The 25,403-nt window shown below is 36.3% G+C and overlaps 3 protein-coding genes across 7 annotated transcripts in view; 1 reads left to right on the forward strand and 2 right to left on the reverse strand.

Annotated features, from left to right (window-relative positions):
- The window catches only part of plekhf2 (pleckstrin homology domain containing, family F (with FYVE domain) member 2), a 218,134-nt gene that overhangs the window by 20,735 nt on the left and 171,996 nt on the right, over positions 1 to 25,403 (reverse strand). Inside the window, exon 1 of one of the 2 annotated variants that reach the window (XM_056257161.1) lies at positions 4,593 to 4,789. The exons of the other annotated variant lie outside the window; for it this stretch is intronic. The gene's annotated coding sequence lies outside the window, so the exon portion shown is untranslated. Of the gene's footprint in view, positions 1 to 4,592; positions 4,790 to 25,403 lie in introns of those variants that run through there. 2 annotated transcript variants of the gene reach the window in all.
- Positions 6,640 to 8,398, forward strand: LOC130089673 (beta-2 adrenergic receptor). Its single transcript, XM_056257135.1, has 2 exons — positions 6,640 to 6,737; positions 7,209 to 8,398. The coding sequence occupies exon 2, from the start codon at positions 7,327 to 7,329 to the stop codon at positions 8,371 to 8,373; it is 1,047 nt and encodes a 348-aa protein (XP_056113110.1). The 5' UTR covers positions 6,640 to 6,737; positions 7,209 to 7,326; the 3' UTR covers positions 8,374 to 8,398.
- ndufaf6 (NADH:ubiquinone oxidoreductase complex assembly factor 6) lies at positions 14,697 to 25,095 on the reverse strand. 4 transcript variants are annotated; one of them, XM_056257194.1, is made up of 9 exons: positions 24,952 to 25,037; positions 23,885 to 23,980; positions 23,575 to 23,697; positions 22,390 to 22,446; positions 22,098 to 22,200; positions 20,699 to 20,832; positions 17,351 to 17,452; positions 16,243 to 16,299; positions 14,697 to 14,900 (listed from the first exon to the last, which is right to left on the reverse strand). In XM_056257194.1, the coding sequence occupies exons 3-9, from the start codon at positions 23,659 to 23,661 to the stop codon at positions 14,772 to 14,774; spliced, it is 669 nt and encodes a 222-aa protein (XP_056113169.1). In that variant the 5' UTR covers positions 23,662 to 23,697; positions 23,885 to 23,980; positions 24,952 to 25,037; the 3' UTR covers positions 14,697 to 14,771. The 4 variants fall into 4 exon arrangements, with proteins under 4 accessions (XP_056113169.1, XP_056113178.1, XP_056113195.1 ...); XM_056257203.1 differs by having other exon boundaries at positions 23,881 to 23,980; XM_056257220.1 differs by lacking the exon at positions 23,885 to 23,980 and having other exon boundaries at positions 24,956 to 25,095.

The raw sequence follows: 25,403 nt of genomic DNA on the forward strand, positions 1-25,403 counted from the left end.
ATCCACACCATGGAGTATTTGGAGGTATGCTGCCCTGGCTAATCTACCGATAGATTGCAATTGCTAACGTCATTTATACTCTAAATGAGCTTACTTGATTTGTTAGTGTTTTGAAAGCGAGATACAGCCGCCATCACTCTTCGTTACTGCGCGAACTTCTGGCGTGAGCATGTGATTGTAACGTGCGCGAGGGGTGGCGTGTGCCCAATCTGTGATTGACAGTCAGATCTCACACCCCGCTGCGCTGATTGGACCCGATGATCTGGGAGCTGTGGATTTTTGTAAAACAAATAACATGCTCCAGGTGGAGTTAAAAGCTCGGGTTTTTTTCTAAAACCACTTTATTTATGTTGTTCTGTCGGATTATAGTGTCGATTTCACTGAATATGATCAAAAAAATGTTGCCGACGGCAGCTTTAATAAATCGTGAGCCGAACGAGACTCGCCGCACAGATCAGCAACAGGAGCTGACTGACAAGGTGACTGCAGAATATTTGGTGTCAAAGGGAAATGTAAAAGCTCCTATTTAAGCGAATTTGTCATTGCACTGTTTTGTTGTGTTTTTTATTAAGAGTAATAGGCTAATGAACTAGCCATTCAAGTAATCCGCCCCGAATTGGCGCTAATTTGAAAACGAAAAATGTTCACGGCCACATGTGTCAACGGGAGTGGAGCAAGCAGAACAGAGCGAACGTTTTCAGTTTATTCCTATGGAAAAATTCTCGCTCTGTTCTGCTCGCTCCGCTCCCGTTGACATGTGCGGCCGTGCACATGTTAGTTTAGTTTTCAAATTAGTGCCAATTCAGGGCACAACAACAAAACACACCCGCACCATTATGAATGCCCGTGCAAACGCGCGCATTTTACGTTTGCCTTTAAATTAGCGATTTAAAAGCCCCCGCCTCACACGTCGATTAACCGGTGGGAAAATATCCTCACCGTCACATCCCTAGTACCAACTGGTACCGGTACAATTGACAACCTGCTAACAATGTTAAACCATCATCCAGCATCATAAAATCACTCAGCACAGACAATCTAGGTACATGAAATCAGTGACTTTACACTAAATTCAAGTTCACATGTCCGTTAGCTGGAAAATATCCCTGCAAATGAAACCTGTTGTATAAAGCATGTGTTGCTTAGTGTAATAACTCCAACAACTTGCTTGGTAATAAGCCACAGATTACTTCTCACCAAACAACATGTTCAGGCTACACGAGGGTAAAGTTCTCAGAACTTCTCACACATCCTTTTGCGGCTTATACAAGGTTTATTGGAGTGTTTTGGAATCTTGCCCAACATGCACTGTCTGCATTTGAATAAGCTGTGTTCAGAAACTAGGTCAATCACTATTTCCAAGGACTTGGTTACGTTGAAGACATAAGCCAATTTCCTACTAATCACCACTGGATCTCTTCTATGAATGGATTAGGTCTAAGCAACAGACACTTTTTGTGTCTAGAATCTGTTAAAGTTGTTTTGATGGCATCCTGAGGGGTGGGACTGGGAATCTTTAGGCACCTTGTGATTCAATTCAATTCCAAATTCTTTAAAGCTGCTGTAGGTAACATTTGAAAAAATGTATTTGCTAAAACTGTCATTATGTCCTGACAGTAGAATATGAGACAGATAATCTGTGTAAAAATCAAGCTCCTCTGGCTCCTCCCAGTGGTCCATGGGACTGCCATTTGCCATTTACAAGAAATACACGCTCCCGGTCAGAAACAACCAATCAGAGCCAGGAGGAGTGTCTTAGCAGTGTCAATCACGCTCGTGTACGCGCTGATCACACCCCTCTCTTGCACAGCGCGAGCCGACGTTCAAACTCAAGATTGCCGGCGTGCTGAAGCTGTGCTTATGACGGAGAAACAACCTAAACTGCCAATTCTCGAGTGACACCTGCTCATAAAACAAAGAGGTAAAAGGAAAAAGACTGATGACGATAAACAAGCGAAAAAGAAAGAATTACACAGAGCCCATTGACTCGGTGTCAAAACTCTAGCCGCATAACATGTAGATAAAATGTCACGCACTCTGCTAAGCAACAATTGAAACCTGCTAATTCACTGGCTTGTCATGTTGCTGAAATAATGTACTAGCACCTTATCTAGCATTATATATCGCTAGAATAATTACTTACATACTGTAACGTTATTTACTGTTATATTAATGTTATCTTACTAGCTATTTATAACTTATAGAAAGAGTGCAACGTTATAAAGTTACATGTAGGCTATTGCAAAATACATAATGATTTGAGGGCCAAGTTTGTAGTCAAAGTATGGGCAGGCCATAGTCAATGTAAAGCATATTATTGACGTTTAGTCCCTATTAGTATATGTGCCATATAACTTTTTATCCGCTGTTATCGGTGGCACTGTTTGCTAGCCTGCGTGTTCACGACAGGCTCCGCTGTGGAGGACGAGCTGTGGAGGGAGGGCTGTAGCGCAGCAGAGAGCAAGGGGGTGGGACCTGTAAGTTGTGCTTGTTCAAATTTTCAGGCTAAGTCAACGTTTTCTCAAAACTCACTACTGCAGCTTTAATGGCTGTTCTATAGGCCTAGATGTTGATACCAACAATAAGGTGGGGACAAAAGCAAATTATTAATTATCACTTACTGAAGCTCCAAAAACATTATTATGCAACCAAACGTTCCTATAACCAAAAAAAGATTAACATTGGTCTTTTTTTTACTTATTACAATATAAATACAATAAATGCACCCTCTTCGTGCCATTTTCCCAATGTTGCACACGCATGAAACTTGACTGTATCTGTAATGTTTTGTCTCACATATGCTTTTAAATTAAACCAAATTGTTTTTGGTGGATCAGTTCATAATTGTTTAAAAAAAGAACTGTAATGCAATAGTGATGTTGTGCAGAGTAGAGTCTTGAATTTAGGCTCCAAGCGCTGCTTTGACAACCATTTAATCTCTATGAAAATCTACCTTAAACTGTGTGCACAGCTATCCAGACAGAGGGGATCAAACAGGTCACTGACAGACATTTGAGCATGTACACATTTAAACCTTGTACTATGAATTCCTGCTAACTGATAGTTTCAAGAATATATGGCCATGTTTACCCTTAGTTAAGACATCTTAATAGGACAAACTTTTCTTTAGCATATAGATATAACAAAACAAAAATCACTTAAGTAGCTTTTGTTTCATTACACTAAACAACTTTTCAATTTGACCTTTCTGTCTGTCTTGCTGACACTGCCATACCTGTACCCATTATTATTACATACAGACATGAAGTTAGCAGCACCATTTCAACAACCTCTACTTTGACAACTAAGACAGACTTGCAATAAGCACAGGCTGTTCCTTGGAAGTACAAAATCATATTATTATTTGTGGTAAGATTCATTTAGAGCATTATGAATGGTTGACTCATCCTCTTCTTCAGAATACATAGCTTTTACATTTACATTTTTTTGCTGAAGAAAAAAACGAATATATATATATATATATATATATATATATATATATATATATATATATATATATATATAGAGAGAGAGAGAGAGAGAGAGAGAGAGAGAGAGAGAGAGAGAGAGAGAGAGACTATCCTTATTGGCCAAAAGTACTTAAAATTTACTAGAAAAGTGGTTTAATTCACACTTATCCATATTCTCAAAAAGAACCCAAAAGTGGCCTTGTTAAAATAAAATAAAAAGCAGGTGTGAATCAAACAGCCATATGAATGCAGAAGCGAAACTTTCACTACAGAATATATAAAACATTTCTAAGGTCTCGTTTGAAAAAAAAAAACTAAAATGAATGCTCAGTGTGTGGTCATAAGAAAACCATGTACAAGTATTCTTATTGTGAAGCAAAAACAAAAAAGCAGCAAAATCAGTCCAGGACTGCTTCCTTAATTCATGGTTTTACAGCAACTAATTAAAAGTTTCATACTGCCTCTACTGCAAAAAATCACAACATGACTGCTATCATGCTGTTTAAGCCAGGAACGGAGTTGGGTGGTTGGTTTTCACTAGTTTCGATGACTCACCGATAACCAGCTGTCACACAGGCGAGGATAATAGTAAAAATTCTGGTGTCTCGGCATCGTCAAAACCCTGAAGGTTGAATGAAGGTACTTTGTCATATAACGTTAATTCCATTTAAAACTTTTTTACTTACTGTAACGTTAACGTTACTTGTTTTGACACACTGACAGCTCAACCAGAAGACTAGCAACTCTCACAGACTTTAGTATTGACTGACTATATAATGAGCTATAAATTAGAGAAACATATTCAAACAGCCACCTATGGTGATGTTGTCAATTTATTTTTACATTTCGCCGTTGACAAAGTTTTCCCACACGTTAGCATGCTACAAGCTAACAAGGCGCATGGATTGTCCCATTCCGCACGAACAGTTCCTTGACCTCGTCCAAAATCTTTCAAACTTACCTGACTGAAACACATTTCACCAAGACTACTGCAGCCGAAATAATAAAAAGTAACCATGGTAAACAAGTTGGAGTTCAACAACTACAACTTGCTCTGACAGGCGCGAATTGAAACTAGACTATTTGCGAGCGCTTCGTAAGTTTAGGCACGCACGCACTTACCTCAAAGCAACTGATCAACGGCTGTAGACGCAAAGCCACAATCTCCGGTAAGTTTTCCAACGACCAAAATATTTAAATTCCAAATTCAAGAAGCGTTAGTTTGAAGTTCTTCTGCCACCTTCCCGGGCAGCCAAAGTCGGAAAGACGGAAACTGCCGTTTCAATATGGCTGAGAGGGCAGGAGCAGGGAATGTAAACGTCACTAGCGTGACTCCGGGTCGGGGTGGTGTGGGAGAAGGGGCAGGGACTAATCTGGATAAATACTGATCCTTGTATTTAACTTAGTCGAGTGTTTCTGTAGTTCCGTTCAATTTTCTTTCTCGCTATAAACATTTACTTAGCCTATGTTTCTTAGGAATAAACCGCAGATGTATAAGTGCCTCATGTGGGTTAGTGTTTGGTAATCAATAACCAAGCTGAGTAGTAAAAGTAGTCCCAATTGATAAAAATAAAAAATTAATAATCTATAGTTTTACAACTGGGCTATTGATTTAGGACGACAATGACTATTTTTTATTTAGGTTTGCAGACATGGTCTTTCTCGGGTAAGTTGACATGTATGTGACTATGCAAAACAACAAACACAACAACAAAGTATTCTTATTTCCATCATTAAATGAGTAATGCTATATTTTGCAGTGTTTTGCAACTATTCTATTGTCTTCAGGCCGTTTTTTTCTAAAGGATAATAGCAACCAGACCCACCTTTATTTAATTAGGCTACATGTAAAGACCTGTAAATATGTAAACATGAACTATTTTCTCTTTGCATTTTTTTCTCAAAAAGACTGAAGAGCATAAATGTATATTATATTGTGGTGCATAAGTGTGGACTAAGTACTTTAGTCTAGTAAACACAAAAAGTGGCAGCAAGTATGCCTCTGTTTTCATAGTACCAAAGAATCCCAAGAATGTTTTCCTGTGTTGTGTGAGGGAAGTGGCCGCTGGTGATTCAGCACATCTATATTAAGGCCATTCACTGTATTTCTTGTTTCTGCAGAGAATAGCATTGTCATCTATACGTGATACCCGTACCTCACTGAAACTGTAACTGCTTTGCTGATTATAACGCTGACAGCAGTTTGGACGTCATGGAGCAGCCTGACTGTTGAGGACATTGCACAGCTCTGTTTGTTTTAAAGATTTTAACTTTTCATTTTTATTGTTGTCAAGGTTGCATGTTATTTCTGGTGTGATCTGAAGAAATGGCTAGCCTATGTTTAACTTTATATTATAAATTAATATAAATATCTTATTGATATCATTAATTATATTATATTAATTAATATTGATGATATAATATGTATATATTAATACATTAACATATTTTATACATTCATATTAATTAAACATGTTTAATGCAGTAGGCTAGTTTATATTGCTTCACTGTTTGGTCAGAAATGAATCTGTTGAATGTATATTTAACCATAAGAATTAAAAAATACCAATAAAAAGTTTGAACTATATTTAAAAGATCAGATGGCATATTTAGTTCTTAAGATAATGTAGGGTTCTCATTTGATCCACCTTTAATATTGAAATGCAATTTGCATTGAAACTCTCTGCTGCCCCCAGGTGCCATGTTTGCACACAAAGGTATACACCCCTGTCTTAATAAGGATACAGACAATTCCATAATAAAACGTTTATTTTTGTTGTATCATGTATCTTAGGTGTCACTTTGTTCATTGCATTTAGTTGGAATTAAATGATGTTCTTCCACACCCCGTCAGTGACAGTTTATTTTGGCTATAGCGTGGTGCTCTAATAACTGAGTCACTGGTTGATTACTCGTGATGATTGATCATTTTATAGCTGCTTATGCCGCATAGTAGGCTAATTGTGGGAAAAGTAAACAATAGCCATTGGGGAATCCAGTGACTGCAGCAGTGCGCGTCAGACTGGCATTACTGCACGCGATCAACGCTGTTCGTGCACACGCCGAATGTAAAGAGCAGTCAGAAAAGGGATTGCAGAGGACATTTGCCCATTTATCAAAATGCAAAACTAGGGCTAAGTTTTTTTGGTGGGGTTGCTTATAGCCTAAATTGTGAGAAAAAAAAAGTCTTGAAAGAATATTCCGGACTCCTACAGATTATTCTCAAATGTGCTGAAAGACGACGAGAAGTTGGATTTTCGTTTTAAGGTATGTTCACATCAGCTGTTATAATGCTATATGCACTACTGATCATATCTAGCCTATTTTATTTATATATTTACTCTAATCGTGTTTAGTGTTTTTTCCCAGTGTAAATTTTGTGAGCGTCTTTGGCTCATTTCGACAAATGGGTAGATTTTCCATTTTAAAAAGCTGGTTTTAACGTAATTTTATTTTAAACATTCTATCAGACAAATATTAAAATTATTTGGGCTAGTTACAATAGGGTTGATGCATCTGATCCGTAACTTCTTCAACCAGACGTTAAATGTAGGCTACTAAGATCCAAAAACAACATTGAGAGAACACTATTTGTCTTTCATTCACAATGTCCATTATTACTACACCAAGAGGGCCTTAAAAATGCACCATTTTTGTGGAATAAATATCCCCTTCATGAAAAGTGTGGCCATTTTTTTCATAACGTTATATTCATCATTATATCATTGCTCTTGGCAGGAGTGAATTTCTCAATTTGGACACAGCACCATGCGCAGGTTGCCGTGCCTTGCCTCCGAGCCAAGAGGAGAAATACCACTGTGCTACTGACAGGATTTTTACGCGCAGCTGAACAAGGATGCCAGAGCTCGCAAACTGCAGTGTCTGTACCAATAAGATACTCATGGTGGTCTTCATGATATCACTGATACTTGCCATACTCTTCGGAAACATCTTGACATTAGCAGTGATCGTTGGAACTAAACACTTCCACACTCCACAGGGTTACTTAAAAGCCTCACTGGCCGTGGCAGACCTGGCTGTGGGAATGTTTGTGGTACCCGTTTCGGTTTACGCTGAAATATCCCTCATGATCTACAATTCAATGCCGGAGTGGACAGCGCGCAATTCCCAAACCACACCTTTCCACCCGTGCAGTTTCATCGGACCTGTGTTTGCGGGATGCACTTTAGTCTCCATTACAACCATTTTTCTCCTTACCATTGAAAGGAGCATTGCCGTTTTAAAGCCACTGCACAAGGAATCTGTCATAACTAAAAAAAGAACAAGCATACTAATAGTTTTTTCCTGGATGGGCAGTTTTTTCCTGGCAATATCTCCAATGGTTTTCAGCAATGCAATCGCGCTGGAATACAATCCTTGCAGCCGCATGTGCAATTACGCGTTGGGAAGCGCAGAATTCCCATCCCAGGCTTGGAAGATTCTCTTACTCTTCCCTGCTTTTGACTTTACGCTGCTCGGAGGTACTGTTGTCATCAATATCATATCGCTCACCACAATCCGCCAGCATTCAAAAAGAAGGAAACATCTCGCAGAGACAGAGAGTCAAAGCGCAACCAAACCAACCTTCTCCGATATCAAGGCTGCCAAGACTATAGGCACTCTGACGTTGGCTTTCACGGCTTCTTTCACTCCCATCGCTGTGTTTGTAGTTGGAAATGTGTTGGGAAACGAATGGTGCACTTTTTCCTTTTTTGCCTTTTGGATTTTGACCACGAACAGTTGCTGGAATGTTATTATATATGGTGTGAGAGACCAGAAGTTTAGAAGTCGTGCGTATCAGCTGCTCATATCCGCTCATTTGAACACTGCGCCCAAAACAACTGTGAATGAAAACACTGTAAATGGGGGGAAACTCAATGAGGAAATAGTCAAACAAACCTAATTACTTATCTTACTGATCATAGCCCAATTTACATGGAGCTACTGAATTTATTACAGGCCCATTAAGCTATCTGAGCATTAGCAAGCTGGTTATTTGCTGGCGTAGCTATAATGTTCCATATAAAAATAGCTGATAGCTGGTTTGTTGCTGGTCCAAGATCCACCTTAGACCAGCTAGTAACAGCTGACACCTAACCTGCCAGTTTTTTCAATCTCCATGGATCAACTTGAGGTTAAGTGTCTTCTTAAAGACACCTTGTGGATATGAATCATGTAATCAAAATGTTTTTATTATCAGCCTAAATCCCCAACCATTAGGCCACAGGTGCCTATTAATGCCCTCATAACCACCCGTTGAGTGGCATCTGCTGATATCCTCGTATCACCTCTTTGAGTTTGAGATCTATTCTAAACGTTGCATGACTTTTCATTGTGACAAGATTTCACCATGCATTTGAATTTAATCATGAAAGTCCCACATATCTGCATTGAGGTCTTTATACTTGTAACATGGATGCTACTGTAGGATATTGATTTGCTTTTGTTTATTTTTTCATTGATACTGATAAGATATTCAGTCAAGATATTGTGCGGCTTCAATAAAATGTGCATATAAAATACTGTCAAGAAGAACTGATACTTATATGTAAAGGATCAATGTAAACACTGGGGAGCTAAAGTACAAATTATTATAAGGTCAATTGTTAATTGTAATAAAAAAATTGTGCTAGAAGGGTGTGTCATACAAGACAAATGCATTTCTCTTCAGTGTATTCATATTGTTTCTCTTAACACAAATGGGCCAACACATACTGTATACCAAACTATGGTTGATGTTCAGAGATTGATTTATTATTTATTCATACTATTATTCTTTTGCACAGTTTTGTACTATATACAATAAAGCATTCTTCATTAAAGGTTTTAACTAATTAAATCCCAATCATGTTTTTGGTGATTTTTAAAGTATTTCTTTGACCATGAGAATGCACTTTAAATGTTTCTTAAATTTGCAAAACATCGAATCCTTAATAGACCAATTAACTCTATATATTATATACATATTTTATGCACAAAATGACAGCAATATACTGAATAGCTCAATCTCAGTGCTTCACACATGGACAACTTATCCATCAAAATCTTTCATCTCTCTTCATGCAAATACACTTACACAGATGTGATGCATCTGAAGATCCTGTAGAATAGGCAAATGTTAATCTTAAATCAGCATTTTACTAAGCTGTCTTTACTCTTGTTTTGGAGATTACTGTCTTGTGAAGCTCCAATCATTCGTCCCCTCAGATGTGACAAGCCTGGAGGGTCCAGTTTTGAACCCAAGGTTGTCCAATTCCCATAAGACCTTGGGAGGAGGGCAGATGGCCTGGCTTTAGCATTTTTTTTTCAATGTCATTTCAGTGGAGCAATAGCAAAATATTTATTTATCACAACAAAATATGGCAGCTGCCTTACTCATAGGGCCTCTGGTACACAATGTGTTTCTTTTTTTTTTTCACTACACTTTTGTAACAGAGGGGAAGGCTCTGGAGAGCATGCCAGTCACGTGTGTGTGCAGAAAACCGGTACATGTGTGTGTGTGTATGTTCACCTCACTTTGAGGTCATAATATAAAACACACTCATGCCATACTCTTCATGCAATAGGTTCAATGGAGATCTATACCAGGGTTCTTGACTCAATGCCAAAACGGTTCAATAGAGAGAAATTACTAAACCGATTGCATAATGTTTTCATGTTTAATGGATTATTTCAATTTATTTTTAGTGATAAAGTATGTTTATGAGCTGTTTAATTGATAAAATGTAACTAATTAAAACAAAAATGAATTAATTATAACTAAATCGATCTGTAAAATGATCATGGGAACACCTATGAAGCAGCTGACAGAAACCTTTAAGATTTTAAATAGAATGTTTTATTCTAAGAGTGTATGCTAAATGTAATTGAATTTATGGCTGGTATTGTAGTATATAGTTCATCTCATTTATCACTTAATTTATTCTAACAGAGTTGGTGCAACGTTACATTTTAAGAAGTGTTTGCAAAGTGGTTTTCATTAATCCCGAGTTCCTGTTTGTCCATTTATACCCTGAAAAACAAGTCTGTTTATGAGGTCATAATGAAGGATGTGTGTCTGGCATCTATAAAAAATATGACCCGGAATTGCTTCTGTAAAACTAGCACATCAGGAGGAAGGTCGCATTACTCTAATTTGCCTTTGCCGGTGGCTGTTTGCTGCCATGGAACATGTGAAAGTCAAATTTTAATTTGTGACACAGTTACATACATTCAAATATAAAACCTCAGAAAACTCTTTGGGAGAGTCATGCATATTTCCGTTCTTTAAAATCCGGCAGCATTTTAGCGGCTCTTCCCCCCCCCCCCCCCCCCCCTCCCCTCCCCTCAGATTTCATAACTGCTCTATTTGGACAATCAGAATGCAGTTTTTACAGATCTATCCCTGCTTGAAGAAAATTACCCTAAATACACCACTTCAGTGGAATCCATGCGAAAGTGAGAAATGACAGCCAAATGTCAGAACAGTTGAACAGAGACACAATACCCCTCATTACACATGGATGCAAGGGATGCAATGCATTCGATGACTTCATATGCCAGTGATCCAACAGGATAATAATGGCTGAAAGTTAAAAGACCTAGATGATATTCAACACTGATTCATGCTGGTAATAATTGGCTCAGAGAGTTAATAATCTACTTTCACGAGTGAATTCATAAGAAACTTTGGGCTTTTGTGTGCTGCATAATTACTCAACTAAAACATTTATAAAATAATGAAGAATTTGACGTAAGAAGGGATTCTTTTTAGAAAGCTTCCTACACACGTTAAAAGAATAATAATAATACATTTTATTTGTAACGCACTTTATATTTAAGCAAAATCCCAAAGTGCTACAATTTTGAAACAACCAAAATAAAAATGCATTTAAAAGCATTCACAGTCTGGGAGCGGCTGCACAGAATAATAATAAAGTTCACCCAAAATGGAATATTCTGTCATTATTTACATTTTCCTCACATACAGCTATCATATGATTTCAGAAGACTTATAATCCTTATACTTATAATTTATATACACTAATTTATATATATATATATATGTTCAAAAGTCATTTGAACAATTAAACTTTTATGGTGCCTTTTTTTGTCATTTTGTAATTTCCCATTCACTTTCATTATGTGGAAAAGAGTGTCCAGAATATTAGAACATTCTCCTTTTGTGTTGAAGAAAGATGATGAAAGAATGTCAACTTCTTTCATTTATTTGCACTATTCTTTTAAAAGCTTTTAGCCCAAAGTGAATATTCTGTTATTGTTTACTCACCATCAAGTCAATCCAATTCTGTATGACTTTTATTCTTCTGTTGAACACAAAATAAGATATTTTTAAGAATTTATCAACTGTTTTGGTTTATTTAATGATGAAAGATGAAAATCAAGACTGCAAAAATATGTGGGAAAATACCATAGGTTTTTTCACTGCTCTAAGATGATAAAGTTCTCATATGCGTCATATTCTTTGTAGAAAGATACAAGTATTGCTAAGATGCTTTATAATACTACACAAATCCTTTGTCTACTGTGCTATGATTCTATAGATTGCCAATAAGAACTTAGATGCTAATTATAATTTGTTCTTTTCATGCTCGTGCAGTTTTTCAGCACATAGAGACATAAATGTTCACACAATCAAAATTGCTTCTCACTCTGCTGAAGCTCAATAATAAAGTAAATCAGAGGACAAGGAAATGGGTTTCTGCTCATCCAAAGATTCTGGCATTTACTCTTGAGCAATATTTAGGGGTATAGGGATAAATGGAATTTTGGTGTCAATGATCACTTAATTTGAACAGAGATCATACTGGCATTCAGCAGCAAACCAGCTATGGATGGGTATTTAATGATTTTGACATGCTTTGTAATGACAGGTGTTTCATTTGTAGTCAATTATCTCCTAAGTTGATGAATAGTTGTTGTCACTTTATAAATAATAGGCATACCATTTACCATGGGTCATAAAATGAACAGCAATTCACCTCAATCACCTCAATCTCAAGATCTAAATGCGAATAAGAGGACCGTGATGGGCTAGCAGAAGCTGTCACTTCCATTTTAGAGGTGCAGTGCAGCAATTAGAAACTGTTTTCAAAATGCATCAGCATCTCCACTGGCCAGAAACAAAAATGTTATCTACATCATCTAACTTTCTTAAAAGAGCCTCTCCACATTCTTCCTGATAGAGAATTAGATGGAAGAGAATGTCATGGACATTAGACTAATAAGGCACACGAAATCAAGAAAATGTCAAACTCATGTTGCGCGAAAGAGGGAAATGTGATGGTAGCCTAAACGTTGAAGACGGTGAAATATGCTATGGATGAGGTTTCTAAATTGGCAGGAAAAACAGAACTCCAGTCTTAAAAGAACATGTCAGGAATCAGGATCAGAACGTCTCGACTCAATTTATTAATACGAATATTCAGCCTGACGACTATCTCAGTGAAGGAGGAAATTATTTGCAAGTTTTGTAATGCGTCTCCTTTCATTTCTGCACCTCTATTCAAAGAGGCAGAACTTAATCACTGACCCCCAGCTGACTACAGGGTTCGCACAGATACTGTCAAATTACATTCCAGGACTTTTTAAGCACTACTTTTTTGGTTTTCAAGGACTGAGATCTCAATTATCAAACAATATCTTTATTATCTTTTAAATAAAAAAATAGATACAAAATAAACTAATAAAACAAAATGGTACAAATAATAAAGTGCAGCACATGTGGGACTGTGGAAACTTTAACCATTGAAAGGATACTATGACAAAGATATCGCTTTCCTTATTCAAACTGATTTATTTTCCATGAATATATGATTGGCCTGAAGAATGAAAGCGGTATCATATACTTGGCTATTTATATGAGCAATATCACACTCATAGCCATGTGAAATGGCTCTGTATTAAATGGGCAGCAGAATTAATTTTGTGTGAAAAGATTGTTTTATCAATAAAATTAAACACTAATTTTACATATATTGTCTTTCAATAATTCAAGCACCTTTTCTTAAATATGGCTGCTTTCAAGGGTTTTCCAGGACTTAAATTTCAAAAAGTAAAATTCAAGTACTTCAAGCGCTTTAAGCACCTTGTACATCAGATTTGAGAACAGAAATGAGCTTTAAATGTGCTTATTATCTATGTGCAGAAGTAGACTAATGAGCTCCAGACAGTATTTTACAGTGTGTGGAGATTAATTGTTTTGAATGCATGTGCTTTAAACCAAATCAATTCAAATCTATGGATTAATAACTCACACTGCATGCTATTAGAATGCAAATTATATACTTTCAAATTCTGTTTATAATCAAAAAGCTTTTCCAGTTTCCTTGTTCCAGTGAGAGAATTTCAGTGGACTTGTCACAAGGCAATGGAATTCTGAAATTAAACTCCTCAGAAATCACAAATTTGTTTAAAAAAAACATAAATTACCTTTTTGGAAAAGCATCTTAAATCAGCCCAAACTGGTCTTAGCTGGTCTCCCAGCCTTGCCAAGCTGGTTTAGCTAGTCAGCAAGCTACTTTTCTTTATTTACAGTATATATTTGTATACATTTGGCTACAAGTGTCACACACATTGCGTTTTCTTTCCTTCTGAGTGAGTTAAGCAAAGCAAAGCAAAGCAAAGAGGACCTCACTCCCAGCAAAATATTCTCTGCAGTTCAAGAGCAGGCACAAACAGCCAGGAGTTGTTTTCTTGTCGATCAGATGATAGTTTTTGTGGCAGAGGGAGGACTGTATTTTTCATGACTAAATAAACTCATGATTGTGCCATAAAAAAATACACCACCTTGCATCACACTTGCAGCATGAAAACAGAATTGGTTGACCTTGCCTATCAGGAGGGGGCATATGACACACTCCTCAGCTATAAATATGTAAAATTGTTGCCAATTTTTTTGCAAATGCCTTAAATAATTGAATTCATTATGAAACCCGTTCCATGAGTCAAGTTGTGAACATATTTGCTTCAATGTCACCAGCCAGCGCTATTCAGATACTTTAACAAATTCAAAACAGTTCGACATAGTTTGTAGTATCTCTCAAAATGTGTTTTGCTGTAGTTTGTTTCTGAGTTCAAACACATTTTTTAAATCAGTGTAATTGACTTTTTTGGTTGTGGGTATTTTGATGTGAAACTTAGTAATTATTCAGTAATCAAACTATTTCCTTTCATCTAGAGTATACCAGCATGAAAAAGGACATGGACACATAAAAATTGTCAACATACAGTAGCTAGATGATTTATTGCAAGTGCTTGGCTCGTTTGACAGGGACGAGAATCAGATGTTAATCAGACTTATCAATAGATCTTCCTCCATGATCGTAAATACAGCTGAAGGGGCAGCATTGGATTCCTCTTCTGTAGGCTGGGGTGAAACACGTCGAAATCTACTTTCCTCACTCTCTGCAGGTAATCCTCCAAAACAACCTGTGGCACAGGACACAAAGACATAATTCTTTAAACAAAAAATTGAAAATATCTTGATGTTGTGGGGTTGAGATACAGCTGCAGGAAAAAAATATGTGAACCCTTCAGCTCTATCTGAATTTCTGCATAAATTCGTAAAACATTTGCTTATTAAAAAGTCACAACAATATACCAATCAATAACACAAAATAGATTTTCAGGTCTTAACTGAACATACACTACTACCGTATAAGAAATATATTTACAATTTAAAAGAACTGTATTCTATTTGAATACATTTTAAGCTGAATTTTCAGCATCATTATTCCAGGCTTCAGTGCCACCTGATCCTTCAGAAATCATTCTAATATGCTGATTCGTTGCTCAATTTTTATGTTGAAAACATAAGTGCTGCCTAATATAATATATATATATATATTTTTTAATTCTTTGATGAATAGGAAGCTAAAAAGAACAGCATTTATGTAATTGGATTCTTTGGAACATTCTAAATGTCTTTAATCTATTTTTTTGATCAATTTAAAACATCCTTGCTGAATAAAAGCATTTTATTTCTTTAAAAAGAAAATCTTGTTTTGAACTATAGTTTACCATGTAAAGATTCACAGTGGAAGTTGGGAAAACACAGTCCTATGTGAATCCCTAGGTTATTGCTAACCTGTCCTTAAAAAAATCTGGAATTTGCCATTCACAAGAACACTCAAGTTTTCACATACTTTTTCTTGCAACTGTACTACAAAAATACAAAATACATTCCTCAAATGTCAAACCTAACAGTACAGTCCTTTCGTGAGCACACAGTTAACACCAGCCAAAGCAAGTGGAGCGCGATGTGTCACTAGATGGCCTGTGGGGAAAGGATGGCTTTAAAGAATTCAAATGACACTTAAGCACAGGGATGTGGAAATGGAAAGTAAGAGCAGAATATTACAGTGACAGAAAGTGAAATAAAAATGCTTTACATGCCATTTAGTTCACACAAAAAAAAATCATTCAGCTGGTTAAAACATGAATTGTACTGAAAATAACTGTACTGTACTGTACTGAAAAGAGTGTTTCCCTATGCGTTGCCTTGTAATACGCTAAGAGTTATTCCCTTAGCTCTTCTGAGGCGGGCTTCCTTTAAGATAAATTACTGTAAAAGAGTAAAAAAAAAGGCTCAAGATGTGTAATCAGACCATGCGATTGTAGTGGCGCCTCCAGGGAGCAGGAATCATGTGGGACAATGGGACTCCAGCCTCTTTGGAGGCAGAATGAGGATAAGCCATGAGCTTCTCTGTGTCACAACACATTAGAGAGGCGTGGGGAGGGGAGAGAAGCTGAAAGAGATGAAATTACTCACCGTTTGTAGGAAGGCAGGCATGGCCACATGTGGAACGTTCTCGTTGAATGATCTAGCCTGTAAGACAGACAGTGAAGTAATGAGATGACAAGATATCAAAGTTCTCACAACTGTGCTGTATAGTATATCACACAAACCCTTTAATTACTGGGTCAGTCTCATGGTAAATCAAATTGGGTCAAACAAACCTGTCAAGATCATATTTCAGCCCAATATAAAAAAGAAACATACTTTGCTCAAAGAGAATTATAGCATTTTCGTGCGTTGTGAATTAAGCACATTCCTCCAATAATTTTGAATGGTAGTCTATACTATACTGGCTTAACTTTTTTTTTATCTGAATAAATGTATTATTTTGTAAGAATTACTGTATTTTATAAAATTGTATAAAAAGACAGTATTTTACAGTACTTTCTTTCTAATTATATTCTCATTATTTTAATACAGTGAATTTCTTTTACCGCTTTACAGTAATGAAAATTAACATTGAGAATAATACGAATAACAAAAAAAATACCTCTAAAACATCTGAATGCCTTTCGATAATGCAAATTAATGGGGGCAAATGTGCTTAATTGTCATGAAAATGATCTCACATTGCAAGAAAAAAATCTTGATTCAATAACGGGCTATTATTTATGCAAAATGTAATTAATTGGGGCAAAAGGCAATGGTTTCATGGCTCACCCAAACTTTTAACCCACACAAATACATAAAAAGTTTAAAAGGTTTGATTAAAATGATCAAATTCTAGTTTAGCCCTTGTTTGTTTGTGATATTTTAAACGTGGTCTTCACCAGTGAGTTCATTCAGCGCTAACCTTGAGTCATACCACCCGACCAGATATGCAAAGTGGGGTGAGCAACATCTGATGAAATCTCTGATTAGCATTTTCTCGGATATACCCTGAAATGCTCTTTGGTTACACTGGACTTTTAATAATTTCAGTAATGAGCAGAGGGCAACAATCAAGGGTCATAAGTGCTGCTTGTGGAGGAGGGGTGCTCTCCCTTGTGGAATTTAATGAAGTTAGTATGCAAATGGGGAACATACAACAGTCAACATCTCCCATCTGACACCAGAAATTAAATTGAAGGGCTTTGCATACGTGTTGGAGATGGACATGGGCTTGACTGGCAATGTCATAAACGACGTCCCTGACGTTCTGGTCCCTGCTGCCACGAATGAAATCCTCTTGGGACGCTCCATGCTGGGGGAGAAACAGTGAAAATGCATTATCAGTAAACCTCTGCTGATAGACCGAAAGAGGAGCTTGATGAGATCACAATCTTTTCCTTATCCCTCCATTTTTCAGGCACCATCACAATAACATACGGTCATATTTTACCCCAAAAATCAAAGAAGAAAAAGCACATATTAAGCACATTTTCCCCTTAAATTCTAATTACTGTAAAAAACTCACTCGTTAGTAATAAAAATCATTATGTTATTATTATATAGTTTTACTATTTTATTAGAACAAATCAATCTCAGTACAACAAAAAAATTACGTATCGTGTCAATTATACTAGTTTACAATTAAAATAATAGTTTTTTGGCATAATTAGAATTTTTCCGCATTAGAGTAGGCTACTGGAAATTGGAAAGGGGAGGATGTGCTAAATTCATGAAAGTAAGCATGAAAATAATGTCAAAATACTGTCATCGTCTTATTTTGATTATTATTATTGTATTCCTCTCTTATGTCTTCCACTCATTCCTTTACTGTACTGGTAATCACTTATTTTGTAACGTTATGCTATATTGTATATGCTTGTTCTGCAATCCTTAGTTGGACTAGCACTTCAATGGACAATCATTCTTGAGAAGATCTGGATTTAAAGGGACAAACTGGGATGGTTGGGTGGGTTGGGGTGGGGAGGTATCTTTCATATTGATTAATATCTGTACAACACAGCCATAATATGTTTGTATACATTTGGTCCAATATGTGCTGCTTAAAATGCTACATGGTTTAATAGAAATTCAATAAAAAATTGTAAAAAAATAAAATAAAATACTGTCATGGTCTTATATTGGTTCTCTTTTTTGGACTTTGGGGTGAAATACGACCCAGACATTTCTTGACAGTTTTCATGAGATTTATCTTTATAGATTTTCCAGCATTCGACAAACATTCTTAAACAGCAGGACAAATTAGTATGCTGGATGAAAATGTGAAAAATCTGTATGCAGAACGTAAGAGGTGGTGCGTTTACAACTCAGCATCCCAAGAACTTCTTCAAAAGAAATATTTGCTGAAATTACACTTATTTATATAATAAATAAGAAGACATAAATGAACAAGTGTAAAGTTATTCTTGCCTGTGATTGCACTGCCTTAACTGTGATCTGGACAAACATGAATAAATCCACGATAGCAAGGGATCAATAAACACAAACTGCAAAAGCTTTCATTTAGAATTGAATTTAAAAGTCAATTGTTCCTCAAACAAAAGCTGTATGGCTAAATAAAGCGTTGGGATGAATAACCAGGCAGTGTAATTGTGGGGGGGCTATCATTATTGATCTGATCTGATTATTGAACGGGGGTTTCACATCACGCAGAGCCCTTAAACTGTGACAAAAATGGCTTGCAGACACCCAGAGGCTTGTTTTCACAGTTTACCTAACAAAAAATACCCACAAGTACAACTTGCATTGTTTTACAAACACATTTGGCTCAGGGGCGCTTCCTCTGAGGAGGCAAGGGAGGCAGTGCCTCCTCAAAAAATTGGATAAGAAAATAATCCAGAATACAAAAAAAGAGCAAATATTACAAAATATGACATTAGAAAAACAAGTGATTTATACACTTTTCAAAGTAACACTGTTCAACAGTGACACCAGCAGGTAAAGTTACAGCAGGAGTCCGCGTCTCTCTTTCCTCCCCTGACATTGAGTTTTAACAGACCCCCTAAAGCGTGCGCTGGGTTTGGTGGGGGGTAATTGAAAACGAATGGATGAAAGTCACGTGAGAGGAGGCAATGGCTCCATCGAGCTATGATTGAATATGATTTGAGAGATAAATCCCACCCACTGTTTTGCCCTAATGGCGTAGATGGGAAGACGCAAGTAAACATCTCACCCACCTCAGATCATATCACTGCTTTATGTCACGTCAAAATCAAACTTGAAAGGGCCTGAAAACGTGATGACTGTGGGGGTTTTAGTGAGCAATCAGCTTGATGAAATTAAAGGTAGCTTACATTTTTGTGTCTAACCAGTGTTTACCGAGCTTTGCTGACTGGTGATTCGAAAATAAGTTGACTATTAAAAAGAACAGCTGAACATCAGTTCATAAATAAAATATTTTGTTTATTATTATGAAATATTTTGGAATAAATGTAAAAATGCTTAAAACACTAACTTGATGAGATTTATAGCTGGTTTTAATAAATACAACAATAATTATATTGTTACTTCAAAAAAAAAAAGAAGAAGTTTCTTTAACTGGAAAATGTGACAACATTAAGTGTAGGTACCACTGTGCACCACTGATTCTGCAATTCTTGACAGGTGATGTACCTTCAAAGACTTGTCATTTTCTTTAATTCAACATTGTACTTGAAATGCATAATATGCATTATTAAGGATATTTGTTTTCACCGATTTAACATGTTGGATCTGCATTTATTGGGTCGTAGAATGTCTGAGAAGAGACATACTGTAATCTTGTGATTGTCCGTGTTTGTCAGCGGTTGGTTTGGTACAAATTGGCCTTTAGTGAGGATTTCACAATCTCAGAAACCAAACAACATCTTCACATAATTTAGGGTGAAACAACAGTGCCCTCTTCTGGTGAAAGAGCAATCATACAGCAAAACAATTACAGTCGTGGCCAAAAGTGAGATGTCCTAGGAAAACTGGCATCTTCATATTGCATAGTTGTGCTCGCTTTTTGTTTTTTCTATGCATAGCAAAATAAAACATGTAGCTGTCGCTTAGCCCTTTTTTTACCAAATAATTTTCAGATAACACCTTAACCAAATTATGTGTTTTGTTCCTCCCTCAAATTGAAAACACTCAAAAATATAAAATATTTTGCTCATATTTTGATGGCTTAATAAAATTTGTAGGTCATTAAAAACAAATCCCCCAAACCAATTCTCTTCCAGGCATAACTTTTTGGCCACTACTGTACATAACGCAATTTGATCTTAATACTCTAACTGAGATTAGTTGAGGATAAACGACAGATGATTTTCTTTTCTTTGGTTACCGTTACACTAAGGGAAAAATCTTCTAAATCCCATTTCTAATGGTTTGTTCATGCTGCAATGGCGACAGATGGCTGACACAAAGCCCATGGGATTGGGCTTTGCAGGCGAGAGGGCACTGGGCAGCTTCATCCACATATATGTCCCTAGTCCTTCACAACAGTAACTCAGATGTCCGAAAAGCTTGGAATTACAGCCAGCTACACACATCATAGGTGGAAAGCAGATTTACCCACCAGCATGCAGATGTCCATGGGCAAGTAGACCTTGCGTCTGCTGCTGTTATAGGGGGTTGCCCGCAGGCAGGTCAAGATGCCCTGGGCTTTGCCAATGTGGCTTGCGGCGTGGTCTGCATGGACGTTTTTCACACCTACATAAACACATGCACAAAGCACACAACTTCACGAGACCAGGTTTGACTTTTGTGTCAAATTGTGAATATCCAATTGTTTTACAACTCAAACAAAGTTCTCAGATTATCTTTTTTTAAATAGGTCATATAATGACAAATCTAATATTCTAACTTAAAAAAAATTAAAAATAAAAATAAAAATAAGAGTTTTGATGTATTATAAAAAGCATATTCTGACTAAATTTCCTCAGTCTGATATTTTCAGCTTATGCATCATATTTTCATTGGACTGTTTTGTGATCTTGTTATGCAAGTCCGTTATTGAAGGATGGGGCAACACTACCCAGTAAAAGTTTGGGGTTAGTACGTTTTTTTTCTTCTTCTTCTGTTTTTGAAAGAACAAGGATGCATTTAATTGATCAAAAGTGCCAGTTAAGACTTTTACATTCAGTTAAATGCTATTGTTTTGTTGACATTTATTTTCTTCTCCTCTGGTGAATGAACTTATTTATAAAACAATTGTGAATATTGTCATTTATGTTTATATTTCCAATAATTATTTTGCATATATTTGATGACTGAGGTAATCCAGATGTTTTTTTTTATGTGTGTTAATGTGTCTGTTGTTGTCCTGACTGTTTTATGCTTTTGTGTTCGTTAATATAACTTCAAAACTTTAAATAAAATAGAAAAAAAAAATGCTACTGTTTTGAATCTTCTATTCATCAAAGAATCCGAAACAAAAATGAATAGCACAACTCCTTTTTAGATCAATAATAATTAGAAATGTTTCTTGAGCATTAAATCAGAATATTGTAATGGTTTCCGAAGGATCACACTGAAGACTGGAGTAATGATACTAAAATATTCAGCTTTGCCATCACCGGTATAAATTATTAATATATATATATATAGAAAACATTTATTTTAAATGAAAATAATACTTCATAATATAACCATATTTTTTATCGGAACTATATTAGCAAACCTACAGCACAAAAAAACAAACAAACAAAAACCAAATATAAGCCTTTAAGCTTAATTTAATAATAATAATAGGTCCTTTCAAAATTAAAGCAATGAGTTCAGTTATTCTGAATGGTTTGAGGAGGCAATGGAAAATTGTAAAGAACAAGAGGCTGAATGTTAGGGACTGACAGCCTCAGTCACCATTTACTTTTATTGCATATTTTTCCTATACAACAGTGAACATCGACTGAGGCTGTCAGCTCCTAATATTCCACCTAACATCTCCTCCAGTGTTCCACAGAAAAGCTGCTCACCAAGTGTCTCCAGCAGCAAGTAAAGAAGCGAGGATTGTGTGTTTTCACCATAGTCCTCCAGATCCTGAAGGTTCCTGTAGGCTCTGTCCTCCATGTCTTTCTCCTTTTCAAAACAGAATGTTTTTAATACAATTGCCAGAGTACAGACAGACTGCATAATGTGTCGACTCACGGAATGACAGAATTAGCCATGCCTATCTCTCGGTCAGCTGTCAGAGTTAAAATGAGTTATTTTAAGAGAACTTTACAGTATTTTCTTTAATCGTATATTGGGACAGAAATTACTACTTACTCTTTCAGATATGATTCTCAACATCCACCTCCTTGTTAATGTGTGCTTTCTTACTGCCTGAGAACACAGAGTTATAGTATATCAGTGACTAATATTTTTTTTTTTAAACATTGGGGTCACAAAAAAGTTGTATGGACAAACTTTTCAAAAATAAATCTTTTGTGTTACACAGAAAAAATATGTCATAAAAGTGTGAAACGACATGAGGGTGAAATGTAATGTAATTTATAAATGCATAAAATGTAATTCCTTCCTGTGTTAGCAAAGCTGAATTTTCAGTCACATGAATGAATAAATGAATGAATGAATGAATGAATGAATGAGGCATTTATATAGCGCTTTCATATGTACTACTACTGTACACCCAAAGCGCTTTACAATCATATCAGGGGTTCTCTCCTCAACCAGCACCAGTGTGCAGCATCCACTTGGATGATGCGACGGCAGCCACAGTACAACGGCGCCAGTGCGCTCACCACACACCAGCTATAGTTGGAGAGGAGAGAGAGTGATAGAGCCAATTCAGTGGATGGGGATTATTAGGAGGCCATGATTGGCAGGGGCCAATGGGTGGAATGTGGCCAGGACACCGAGGTTACACCCCTACTCTTTACAAGAAGTGCCATGGGATTTTTAATGACCACAGAGAGTCAGGGCCTCGGTTTAACGTCTCATCCGAAGGACGGTGCTCTTTGACAGTATAGTGTCCCCGTCACTATACTGGGGCGTTAGGACCCACACAGACCACAGGGTGAGCACCCCCTGCTGGCCTCACTAACACCTCTTCCATACATGATAATATAAACATCATAAATCATACTAATATGCTGATATGGTGCTCAAGGAACATTTCTTATTTTTTATCAATGTTGAAAACAGTTTACTGCTTTATATTTTTGTGGAAACTATGATACACTTTTCTATCAGGATTCCTTGATGAATAGAAAGTTTAAAAAGACAGCATAAATTTGAAATAGATATCTTTTGTAACATTATAAATGTCTTTATGGTCTCTTTTGATTAGTTTAATGTAGCCTTTCTGAAAAAAGTATTTATTACTTTTTTAAAAATTGTAATGACCCCAAACTTTTAAGCTGTAGTAAATTACAACAGAATTGTCATTTTTGGGTGAACTATCTCCATCCCTAGCCATTTAACTCTTTCATTTACGGACGTAAGACCTACCCTCCACAGTTCTGCACCGATGGGCTGGGCTGGAGGGTCATCTCTGTAAATGTCTTCCACTGCGCTCTTCCAGAACTGCATTCGCATTAAACCAATGGTTTTCTGGGAAACAGAGTCCTTAATCTAAAAGAGAAGCAGCAAATAGTATATGAGCATATACAGGTGTATTTTACTACAAGCACTTTTATGTCTCAAGGCTTTGTTTTTATACTATGATACACAGTTAGAAATGTACATAAATTAAATTAGCATAATCTGAATTGAATAAATAAGATTGTACATTGTTGCACTTATTAGCTGGAATACCTGCCTGTGCCAGTTCTACATTGAACGCCCTCAGTGCCAGTGTAGAGCGACGGACAGCCTCGGGAAGAAGCAATGAACATAAAAATCCATCATAGTCCCTCTTCCTATGGGTGACAGTTCAAGGTTATACACTATACACTTGGATCTGTTGTGTCATTTACCTACCATTTACAAAACTGACTAAGCCTTAATAGAGACTGAAATTTCTTTTGGTGTCAATTATCATTATCATATAAGGATTTCCAAAACAAAGGATTTCTGAATGAAATGGCTTCTTTAATGAGAAAAATGTAGGGCGGGACATGATTTTATCCATAGGGAATTGATTGGATTGTTGTGGTTTGCTATTGCTGTGATCTTATGTGAGTGACTCATGTGATTCAGATGCCCTCGCATCAGTAAACGTCATCAGAGAAGAGAAGAGAAGAGGCTGCAAGAGGGAGGGGAAGTTATTTTGATTGAAAGTTAACAAGGGACCTTGAATAAAAAAAAAAAGAAGATATGCAATGATAAATCATTTATAATAATACTGCAAAATTCCATACAAATTAGGAATTGTCCATTTTGATTTAATGGTGACTTTAAACATCCCGCTAAAAGCATATTTGCCAAGTTCTTAATCTTTAATTCATGCTTGTTTCATTTTTTTTTGGTAGACATTATTTAATGTCTAAAAAGTGTTGTAACCATCAGATAAAAAGTACTGAAAATCCATGCATAATGCATGCTGAAAAAAGTATAAAAAAAAAACATGTTTTTCTTTGCTGAATAACTTTTGCATTTCATTTATTTAATTTCAGCCTTTTAATAACAAGTTTTCTATATCTTTTCAATATCTGAAGAGTTACACCATCAAGACATTTCTAACATTAATTTGAAAAGAAAATTCCATTTTGTACTGCATTTTACTTTATTTTTGAGCAAAAGAAAAAAAAAACTACTGATTTATATTCATATCCATGCACAGGAATACTACTCTGACGTATACATGTATTTCCGGGTACATAAAACATTTATTTGCTTTTAGGTAACATATTAAAAGTAAGTTAAATCGATCTTTAAATTCACAACTTACCTTACAATATCAATACAATACTGTTCATTGTGCTGCCCTGTCGAATTTGTTAATGCTCTTGTGCATTTGATCTCTGTTGGCCTATGTCTAAATGTGGGATAGGGAATCTTTTTGTGCAGAGAGATTTTGGTGGTTAAAAGTCCATTCTTTATGTTTACACTGGATGCCATAACAAACCCCATGCGTCCAGTATCCTTGAGCTGTTGCGTGTGCGTCACATTACAACTCCCCTGTTCGCAAGATCTTCTGACAGTAGGTTCCGCTCATAGGGTTCCCCTTCGATGTTAACAATTTTTTTCATCCAAATCGAATTAAGCTATGTATGAGAGTGGACTATATTAACTTTATGGGGGGGGAAATGTATTTATTGTTCATGTGAATGCAGTCAATAGGTAATAAACATTTTCGCACAGTTGTTTGTCTGCGCTCAGGGAGAATAAATGATTGA

Source organism: Rhinichthys klamathensis, unplaced genomic scaffold, assembly GCF_029890125.1.
Source record: "Rhinichthys klamathensis goyatoka isolate OS25496 unplaced genomic scaffold, OSU_Roscu_1.1 h1tg000006l_1, whole genome shotgun sequence".
Taxonomy (NCBI): Eukaryota; Metazoa; Chordata; class Actinopteri; order Cypriniformes; family Leuciscidae; genus Rhinichthys; species Rhinichthys klamathensis.